This window comes from Convolutriloba macropyga, chromosome 4 (genome assembly GCF_964194025.1).
Source record: "Convolutriloba macropyga chromosome 4, txConMacr16.3, whole genome shotgun sequence".
Lineage (NCBI taxonomy): Eukaryota > Metazoa > Xenacoelomorpha > Acoela > Convolutidae > Convolutriloba > Convolutriloba macropyga.
The window spans coordinates 29,189,565-29,200,755 of NC_134471.1; the positions used below are offsets into that span (position 1 = coordinate 29,189,565).

The 11,191-nt window shown below is 34.5% G+C and overlaps 2 protein-coding genes across 4 annotated transcripts in view; both read left to right on the forward strand.

Moving 5' to 3' along the window:
* LOC142337592 (START domain-containing protein 10-like) overlaps positions 1 to 11,191 on the forward strand; it is a 308,346-nt gene that overhangs the window by 48,628 nt on the left and 248,527 nt on the right. The window lies entirely within an intron of this gene.
* The window catches only part of LOC142337591 (uncharacterized), a 48,807-nt gene that overhangs the window by 26,872 nt on the left and 10,744 nt on the right, over positions 1 to 11,191 (forward strand). For all 3 annotated transcript variants that reach the window (XM_075386932.1, XM_075386931.1, XM_075386930.1), the window contains 5 exons: positions 5,256 to 5,653; positions 6,522 to 6,605; positions 6,681 to 6,775; positions 7,095 to 7,348; positions 10,196 to 10,453. In XM_075386932.1, coding sequence (XP_075243047.1) covers positions 5,256 to 5,653; positions 6,522 to 6,605; positions 6,681 to 6,775; positions 7,095 to 7,348; positions 10,196 to 10,453 — 1,089 coding nt within the window. The remainder of the gene's footprint in view (positions 1 to 5,255; positions 5,654 to 6,521; positions 6,606 to 6,680; positions 6,776 to 7,094; positions 7,349 to 10,195; positions 10,454 to 11,191) is intronic.

Below are 11,191 nucleotides of genomic sequence, written 5' to 3' on the forward strand. Positions count from 1 at the left end.
AGGGCTGCAAGTGTTCGGGTGTGACTTCTGGTTTGAGAAAAACTTTGGCAGAAAAAAACATTGACCCAGCTCAAGAATCCAGAGAAACTGAATAAAATATGATAAGATGTTTCAATTTTGTCTGGTATTTTCTTCGTTCTCTAGAATTTTTTTTCTTTAGTTATAACAATTGTTCATTGGAAGACGTTTTCCGACACAAACGAGAAAAATACAAAAATACCTTTACACTACTGTATATTTTTAAAAACCAGTTTACGAGCAAAAATTAATCGGGAAAAAAGTTCAAATTTTTCTTTTCTTTAAAAAGTTGATTTTAAATTCCATATTATACGCTAGACAGGCTTTTTAATGAGAGCAGTCACAATGAATATATCGATCGGTCAAAATTGACTGAACAAAAAAACCCATATTGTTCCTTCACCCCCCCCCCCCCGGGGGGGGGGGGGTGGAGGATTTGGTGAAATGTGACTCCAAAATAGGATTTGGTGAAATGTGACTCCAAAATAAAGTTAGTTACTGTACGAATATTTAGATATGATACGAAGATTGAATGAAAAATGTTTATCAGCAAAAGCCAAAAGACTATCAAGTTAATCCGTTTCAGACACCGGCAACCGGCAAGGAAAACTGAGTTCTCGAGTTCCAGTTAGTTGGCTGGACTCATTTTTTTTTTAAAAAATAGCTTGTTTTCTTAAAAGCTTTTTCCTGGTGATTTTTTTAGATATGTTTTTGCTGAATTTAATTGTTCCGACCCCACTTGTGGGGGGGGGGGGGAGGGAGGAACTATATACTCAAATGGGTTTTTTTTGTTCAGTCAATTTTTTGTTCAGTCTATCGATATATTCATCGTAGAGAATTGTGAGTGGCATCATTAAAAAGCTCGTCCAGCGTAGAATTCGAAATTAAAAAGATTTTTTTGAATTTCTTTTTTTCGAGGAGTTATCAAGGATTGAAGTTTTGTGTGAGCATGTGATATTTTGTTCACTTTTACTGTAATTTATGTGTAATTTAGTGTAATTCTTTAAAGTAAGATAATTTTTATATACAATTTTGATTCAAAATTACATTTCACAAAAAGAATCAATATTGAGTTCCTACTAGACGAAAGGCGATAAAAAAACTAGTTCTGGTCTTATAGGGAAGTTTACTATCAAAAATAATTATTGAATTCTATTTGGGAGCTCTGTTTTTTTTAAAAAAAAACTTCATATTTTTTTTGTTTTCTTATGTTACATAGAGACTAGTCACTTTTCATCCCAAGGTTCCGTTAATGATAAACTTGATTCACAGTCTAATGAAGCCCAATGAACAAAAAGTTCGTTCTCAAAGAATTTGGCTACGACTCTGAATTTTAAATGAAATTTTGATTTTTTTTGAGGTTTTACCAAATTTTTGGAGTCCTACGGCATAAAATCGTTGCCTAAAAGTGCAATAGGTTCCATGATGATAATTAAGAAAACCTATCTAGAGCTTTGAGTGGACAGCTAATGGCTGCTAAGGCTTTAAGAATGGATTTTCGAGAAATTTTTTTAATATTAACCAATCATAAACTATTTTCGTGAATTGTAACTCAAATTCAGTAATGACACGACTCCCTTGCTTTTTATTGCAACCAAAATTAATCTGGTTAGCGGTTTTTTTTTCTTATTATTTGTTATATGACTTCAATGATACAAAATTTTGAAATTAAAAAAAAAATTTTGGATTTTTTTGTTTTATTGGTCCCTCTTGAAATCTTATCACATTCTCCTGATATTAGTATCTCCCATTGGCTTAGAGAATTTTTTCAATGGATCTGGGACAAAGTTTTCAGAGTAAAGCTTATGGTTTAAATGGCTTCGACACTTTCTTCGCTCACTTTTCTTGTGAATTTTTTCTTTTTGCCTGTATTTGTTGTTGTTTCCATAGTCATAAGACTTATTGTGAGTTCTTATCGATTACCTATGCATGAAAAATATCCTTTTATGTCCAATCGAGGGAAACTGAGCGTTATTTTTTTGGCTTCCGTTGAAAGCTATTGGATTTAATGGCTGTTAAGACTTTAAAAGTGATTTTCCGAGAAATTTTTAACATTAAACGATCTTAACCCTTAGTTCGTAAAGTGTAAGTCAGTCTCAGTAATAACCGGACGTTTCTTTTCTAATTCAACCAAAATAAATCTAGTTAGCGGTTTTAGGTTCTAACTATTGGTGTTATGACTTCGATGCACGAGTTTTCATAACTTTTTAAAAATTTTTGGATCTCTTTTTCTTAATTCTGGTTCCTTCTGGAATCTTAACACATTATCCTAATATTGATAGTTTTATGGTCGAAAAGATGACGACGTTCAATGGATCATACAAAAAGTTTTCAGAGAAAAGCTTATGGTTTAAAGGGCTTCGACACTCCTCGCACACTTTTCTACCAATTTTTTGGAATTTGCCTGTGTTTTTTGTTGTTTTCATAGTCAATGATTTTTTGTATCTTTTTGATGTCTTATTGATGAGTTATGAATGCCAAACATCCCATCTTTTCGTTGCCTCACCGAAGCATAAGTTAGCGTATTTATTAGTTCCCGTTGAAGGCTAATGAACTTAATGGCGTTGTTACTACGGTTTTTCTCAAAAAAAATTTGTTGTTTTAAAGTGTTTGTTCATGTTTGTTGATTTATTATACATTTTTGAGATTTTAAGGATTTTTCAATTTTTTTCACCTTTGTTGTTGTTTTCATTAACTGGTAACGTGTTCTCATCATTGAGGGGTCCCATACATTTTAAAAAATAACATGTTTACTGATATTATGACCTAACTAATGTTTTGTTAGTTGGACAATGTGTTTTCATAAAAAGTTATGTGAGATGTGTATTTGTGTTTCTTTTTCTCTTCCTTTAACACAATCGCGTAATAACAGATCCTAATGATTTTAAAATATGGCCCAATTGAACTTATTTATTCATTCAGTATATTTTTAGCTGAATTAGTGTAAATGGAAATTGAAATAAAAATATTTAATATTCAGACAATAGCTAATGATTTTAATGGCTTCACTAATTTGTGTTTTCGCAATGTTTGTAATTTTTCTGCATCTATAGTCAGTTCCTATGGCTTAGTCTAACCAAAGACAGGTCCTATTGGTTTCATTATGACTCTTTAGTAAATTTATTGAGAATTAATTCGTTGAAAGCTTTTGATTTTTGAGAACTGAAGTTATTCGGTTTAAAAAATGTTGACTGATTTTTGAATTTAGCTTAATTTTTTTGTAGAATTGTTACCTAGACTCATTATGAAAAAATCCCGTCTGCTGTGTAGTTAAGAAAAATTAAATTTGTGTTGTTAGGAGGATTTTGTCTAATTGTAATGTGACGTTGTTACTAGGTGCTTTTAAAATTATATATTGAATTTTTGACGTGAAACTTTGGTTTTTTCTTTTTTGTAGTTATTGTTTTTTTCTCGTAGTCGTTTCATTGCAGATATTGTTTTAATGAGGCATGGAATTATTTAATTCAATTATTAGTTTGGTTGTGTAACGGTTTTTTTTTGAACTCAAACATCTACTTTTGATTATCGCTTTGTCAAAATTGTAAATCAAAAGACAGTTAAATCAACAATGTAGATGATCGCGGGTCAGAACATCATGTGCGATTGCACATTAACGAGCCTCCTTGTTAAAAGTTTAAAATAAAACAGAATTTAATCAGCGCGCGGGCGAATAATACACAGTTATATATTTCCATCAGATGTCTGGAAAATTAATAAACAGACGAAAACATGGTGCTCGTGTTCCCCAAAGAAAATGGGACTAAGCCAAATATGATTTGATTAAATAAGACTTCAAGATCTCATGTCTCGTTTTGTTTCAAAGGACCTTTTGTAATTAATCACAACTCGTTCAATTTTGATTCATACTGATTGGAAAAATTGTTTTTGGAATAGTAAAATCTCAATATCCGAATATCAGTTTGCATTGTCAGGTTTTTTTAAATGCGCATTTTGGAACCTTGTTTCCTGTTCGGTTTCTAAATCTCTGCATGTCGCACATTATTCATGCCTCTAGTCAATTTTAAGCTCCAAACCAAAGCCCAGTTAAAACAAAACATCCTTCGTTGGTGTTGAAAAATTTAACGTTGAATTCAACTCCTAAGTTTTGATAAACTCGTTTTCAATTTAATAAACGCTTTAGCAATTTAATTTAAGTGCAAACAGTTAATAAAACTACTGCTGTTTTATAGCGTTTGATTTACAATTTCCGTTCTTATGTTACCAAATTGTAACGACAACTCATTCGGGACTTAAAGTTTATTTAAAATACTTCCGTTATGGGTTAAATTTAATGAGGTTGGAACTGTTGATTTCGGGCTGAAATCATTGTAAAAACCAAAGTCCACTTCGTTTGTTTCTATGATTTGAAATATAAGCAACATTACAATCTCTCACTGTAGTGTATTATCTCTGTTATGGCCTATAAAGCTGCAGCTGCATTTTAATCACAGATCAGGTGTAAAAGTAACAGACTCGATCACAGTGGTACTGTGTTAATCTCTAAATCCTTTTGTTACATTTTCTGTCAGCAACTCGGGTTCACTTTTCACCGTAATCCTACAAGAATCATATATGACGTCATAAAAATCACAACACATTTCTTGGTATGATTCTTGCATGGAACCAAGGAAATCATAAATGATCCTAACATGATCTCTAAGACAAAATGTCAAAAACTGCTTATCAGCTCTGAAGAAACCAGTTAATTTATTGATGAAAGTTCTATGAAATGGTGAATAAGGCCTTTAAAGTACCAAGGAAATTTTTTACTCAATATTTTGATGAATATGTTAAAGTTATTCTGCTATCTATGAGAGTCTGTGAAGGCTCCGAAAAATGGGATCTTCGAACCTCTTTTGAAATCCATCCAGTCTGGTTCCAAATTCTGAAAAATTAATATTTTATAAGTGCACTCATATGACAAATGTTTTACTATATAGGCAAATTTTAAAGCCTCGCAGGATCATCCGCTTCCGGCAAAATGGGGAAGATGTAGTTTAATCTATAATAATAATAATAGAATGATAATAATGAATATAACCAAACTTTGTTTAAGCTCTTGGCAAGTCTTTTCGGGTGATATTTTAAGTTTTAGTTCTTATTAAATATTGATCAACCAATGAGTATAATTTAAATTTGAAGTGTTTCTTGGCTTTTAACAAAAATTACTCAGTTGCGAAATTAGGCTGTTTGTCGGTATTAATTGAAAAAAAAGTTGAAATGTTTATTTTTGTTAGGAATGGACTCGGTAGACTCCAATGGGACAGTGAATGGAAACAACAGTGGGAGTAGTACGAGTGGGAGCTACAAATCAGGCGACAACTCAGAAACATCATCAGTCGCATCCTCAGTCAACACAAACAACAACTCTCTTACGCAACCAAGAAGCCACCCCACTACAGCTGCTAATACCTCCCCATTGGTCAGATGTTACAGCCAATCACAGGCCGACAACCCTGCTGTACTGCAACAGCACCATCAGTCTGGTACTACTAACGGGTTCTCGACTGGTGGAGGTGGAGTTGGTGGACATAAGATGGAAGGCAATGGTGGTTGCAATGATGATGTGCAAGAGAGAATTGACTTACTGGAAAGGGAGAAAAAAGTGTTGCAGTATCACAACCAGTTCCTTAAGGTAACTTACCAAATTTTATGGCTTTTTGTCAGGATTTAAAGTTTGGATTGATGAAATTGAAAATTGCGAGTTTCAAGAATTACAACTGAAGACCGTTTTTCTATATAGAGTCAAAATATTAAACTGTGAGAAGAATTCTGAATTTTTGGGCAGGGGAAAATGTGAAAAATAGTATTTATAATTGTGGATAAAATTAAACCGAGATGCTGCAAATGCTCAATTAGTTAGAAAAAAGTTACTGTGCTTGTATTGAGCTTGTTTGAGCTGTTATTATACTAATACAAATGTTAGGATCACTTGAATTTTTTTCTCTGTCAGATGGGTAAACGCCACACCTTTCGGCGTTTTATTTGCCTAATATCCACAAAATTTTTGTTCAATATTTTTGCCCAACTGCCACAAAGCTTCCTTTTACCTGGTCAAGTTCTGCCTATTATCCCATCCCCCTGCACAGGGATACAAAAATTGTAAATAATGTATTTTTGGTCAAATTTTCTCAACAAACTCAAAGTATTTAAAAGCCAACTGAAAATCTACAACTTTAAGCACTGAGGCATATTTTTAGGTTAATAAATTGTCAGAAAACTGCTATGAATTTTAAAAACAATCCTGTTGAGTAATTTAAGCTCGCCAGCAGCTATTATGATGATCTGTTACCAAATTGCTCCGAATTCAGCTATAATTGGCTCATTAGTTCCTAAATCGGCATCATTCAAAAATGCTCAGAAAATTTTGTCAACTTTCAACTGAAGGTAAATACTGACTGGTACAATAAACAGCTGTTTAACTGGTTATTGCTGTTTCAATATGGTATGCATAAAAAGTATTCAAGTTTCAGCGATTTCAATGTGCGTTTTGGTGATTTTAGGAGGAGCTAGAAAGTCACAAGAAACAGATTGCAGAGTTGCATACAACAGTTGCGGACTTGAGGAAACGAAACATCAGATATCAGGTCTGCTTTTTAAATTTAAAAATAATCAGATTTGAATTAACAATTAACTTGGTAACCGCGATTTTCTTGTTCTAGAACATTCTAACATCCTATGAGCAGATAACGGCGTCAGGTTTCAACAATTTGGACAAGGGAAAAACAAACGTCATGTTCCAGAATCAGAGCCAGAGGTAATCAGTTTCATCATTTGGAACCATTTTAATATCAAACACTTTTTTATCAAAAAAACATTTTTTCTACTGTTTTGTAAAATGACTAAATTTTCCAGATCTTCGACGCCTTGTAGAATATGATCAACGATAATTCGTATTTTTTGTTGCCTAAAAAAGATTTTTTTCTTCTAATTGCTAGGCCCATCTCTTAAAAGACACTACAAACAATGATCAATACTAAAACACTCATTAATTTGGTGATACAATTTGATGAAAACGAAAACTGCCCACGATAGGAAAGGAAACTGATCCACGATTTTAAATCTTTCTCATTTAGTCTTACGAGTGACGATGACAACATGAGTGAGAAGGCATTAACTCCCACATCCTCCACGGGGACAGAATCAGACAGTTGTTCCAAAAACATACCCCTGGCTCCTCCGCCCCCTCCCCATCCCCTCACACCCCTCACCACCCCATTTCCTACCCCCTCCCACCACCCCTCTCCACAGCCGCATTCACAGTCTCAGCTACAGATGCAGCTACCATCCGGAGGAACAGCACCTGTCAATATGCATCACAAACACACAGGTACGCATTTGTGTTAGCTTTCGCTATTTTAATAAACTCAAATTTATGTAATCTTTTCAGATTTTAAAATTTGTATCGGTATCGCGCTCTAAATATGTTATCAGCCATCATCAAGCGGTTTATTATATAGGTGCTCTCGTTTTCCTATAATCCACAGAAATTGGATTATATTGGCGCTCTGTCTTTTCACATAATTAGATGAAATTTTAAGTCAAAAACAAGTCAGGTTTTAGTGACGATTTTAGGTGGAAAAAGACAGAGAAATATACCATCTTTTTTCGAATTTTTTCATACATATTCAACACCACATCAAAACTTGTTGGCAACGCGTCATTCTAATTGTATTTTCACTCCTTGTCTTCTTCTTTTTGTTTCCTATTTTGCTGATGTTAATAAGTTACATGCGCCTTCTTCTAATTGCGCTTTGTTCCAATTGATTGAAGAAATTGTTGTCAGCAATGGGTCTTTATGACTGTTTCATCATTTGGAAGGGGGCTCAAATTTCATCAGGAAGTCAAAAGCATTCTTGGTAAAATGGCAGCTGACATTAGAACACTTTCAGTTATTGCTCAAAAGCTACCCCTTATGACTAGATTGGCATTACTGGAACGCCTTGTCATATCAAATCTAAACCATTCAGCTCTTCTTTTTACAGATCTGAGTGAAGAACTATATTCAACCCTAGAAAAACAACTTCATTGGGGATTATGAACTTGCATACGAGAAAAGTTGGGCTAAGACTCGAAAAGCTAAGACTCGAAAAGTTGGGCTAAAATTATCTGAATAAGTTTCTAAATGAACAGCTTCCTGACTTTTGCTCATGAGAACTCACGCATTTGAAGATTGGATTGAATAAAAGAACATACTAAATTCAAAATTAATGAAGCTGCTAAAAGTCAAGAAAAAGCATTTTTTTTCTTCAGAAACATTAACTGGTTGAACACTTAGCAAAAAAGTTTTTTAAAAGCTCTAATAATTTTTATCATGAGAACTTTTTATCCCACCAAATTTAGCCAAATTGGGTAAAAGCTGGAACGACTTCTGAATTAAAGACAAATTCTGACATAAAAAAAATTTTAAAATATGATCTTGTGCTTAAATTATTTCAATTTTTCTTTGTTCGGTGAAATGGAGTTTAGCTGTCTGATCTTTAAATCCTTTAAACTTATTACACATTTTAGATTTGTATGCTTTTTTGGAGTCTGCCATTTATATGGGTCTGAATGTACAATTCACGTGTTTGTGTTTTTTCCATCACCTACTTCCGAAAACCGCCAGTCTTCTGGGTTCTTGGTATATTTGGGTCTGTTTAATCACTCTCTGTTACTTTATCTCATGTTTGCATCAATAACATTCCAATTGCAATCTGTAACTATGAAAATTTTTTTTGTTTACAAGTTCAGATATGCAGCTAATGATTCTAATGAAATTGACAACACATTTTTCCTGAAATTGGGGATAGTATTTGAGTTGTTTCTTTTTTGTTTAAAATCTATCGAACAATTTTTAGGGAAGCAATGATTGTAAACGTGTGTGTCTTTTTATGCAAAATTTTCTTTTTACTGTTTCTGTGCTTTTTTTCCAGACCATTGTTTCGATTTCACTTCACGAGTGATTTTTCACGCTTGATTACTTGATATTTGCGTGATCTCAATTGCATTAATTGGAAATTAAGTCTTGCGCTAAAACAAACGCAATCGTAACTTAGGATACTTAAGGATCCTGATAGCCAAACGTCCACTGCCTAAAATTAGGAAAATGGGGATCGAGGGTTCAAACCTCTTCCTAATTGAAAAATTTTAGCGCCTCTAAAAATTCAGGAGAAATTATTTAGACGATATTTGATTTAAAATTATAAGTTAATGTTTGTTCTCTAAGGCAACATCCTTTGAATTATAAACATATGATTATGAAGGTTTTTATTTTCATGTGTTTGATGTCACTAACTATGTAAAAGCCGAGTTTTGCGATTCCGTCAACTTTTCACAATTTTTGTTGTTGTGTTCCCGCATTCTTATTGTGACGGTATAATTATGCTTGTAATTAGCTTGACAATTCTTCGGCTTGCATTTGATGCATTGCCTTGTATGTTTCTTTCCCCTTGACTATTTGATCATTTGTTATGTTTCACATAAGTTGCATTTTGCATTATTGACTTCTTATTTACTTCACTCATTCTTTCGAATAAATAGTATTAGACTTAAGTTTTATTCAATTTTGTTCAATGTGCTTAATCTATTCAAGGTCGAAAAATGAAGTCAATTAAACGTGATCAAACAATAAAGTCTATGATAAAGACATGAAATCTATCAAAAGACATGAAAAGTTATGCATTAAATTATCAAAGTTTTGGAGTAAATGGAAACTGGCATTAGTATTAAGTTAAATACTCGCCATTTTAGAGGCTGAATTCATCATTTTGATGAAAATTAATAATACTGCGGACCAAATTAGAACACTTTTCGACACTTAGGCAAGAATGAGGCCGGTAATTTTTAATCTCTTTTCGACGGAGTCCTTTTTCCGGCAATCTGCTTTCTTTGCTTTTGTTTTCAGTGACAATCGAAAAAATTAACTACATAATGGCTGCTTTTGGAGAATAACATCAACGGCCCGAGATGGCGATGAGATGAAATTTCGTGGTGACCAAACTAATTATGAAGATTGAAAAATATGCCATAAAAATGAGTATTGCAAAAGACCTATCAGGATAAAAAGTACTATCAGGGCAAATGCCATAAACTTTTATTGCATAATTTAGAGCAATTTTTTATATATGGTCCTTAATTGGTTTGGATGCATATGAATGGCAGATCATCATCACCAAATATTATTAATTTTTTGTAGGGTTTGACCCTAAACGTTCCCCAGAGGTGAACTGGGAATACAAACCTCCCGAGTTCTCATTCTCAGCCACAGACCACACCCGCCCTCTACCCTCTGAGAGACCTAACCTGTCTGGGGTGATTCATGGCGGGGGACAACACACTAGACAGAGGTCACTGCAATACTGTCACTCTACTTCACCCCTCGTTGCTGCGAACACCTCATCCAAGCTATCCCCTCGTCCCTCCAGTCCAATTGTGGGCGATGTTACCAGAGCAGGTATGACAATAAAAGTGTATTCTGTTTCGGTTCACTGATTCATTGGGCATAAAACAGACTATCTATGCTGTAATTCTCTAATTGCTTTGGCTATTTTTCTTTGGATATATTGCTTGGCTCTATTTTGATTTGGATATATTACCTCACTGGGTGCATCAAATTTGCAACATCAAAACTCGAGTGCTGTGATAACCCGAATAATTGAATATGCATTGCAGATATTTTGTGTGTGTGTGTGTGTGTGTGTGTGCGTGTGTGTGTGTGTGTGTGTGTGTGTGTGTGTGCGTGTGTGTGCGTGTGTGTGTGTGTGTGTGTGTGTGTGTTTGTGTGTGTGTGTGCGTGTGTGTGTGTGTGTGTGTGTGTGTGTGTGTGTGTGTGTGCGTGTGTGTGTGTGTGTGCGTGTGTGCGTGTGTGTGTGTGTGCGTGTGTGTGTGTGTGTGTGTGTGTGTGTGTGTGTGTGTGTGTGTGCGTGTGTGTGTGTGTGTGTGTGTGTGTGTGTGTGTGTGTGTGCGTGTGTGTGCGTGTGTGTGTGTGTGTGTGTGTGTGTGTGTGTGTGTGTGTGTGTGTGTGTGTGTGTGTGCGTGTGTGTGTGTGTGTGTGTGTGTGTGTGTGTGTGTGTGTGTGTGTATGTGTGTGTGTGTGTGTGTGTGTGTGTGTGTGTGTGTGTGTGTGTGTGTGGGTGTGTGTGTGTGTGTGTGTGTGTGTGCGTGTGTGTGTGTGCGTGTGTGTGTGTGTGTG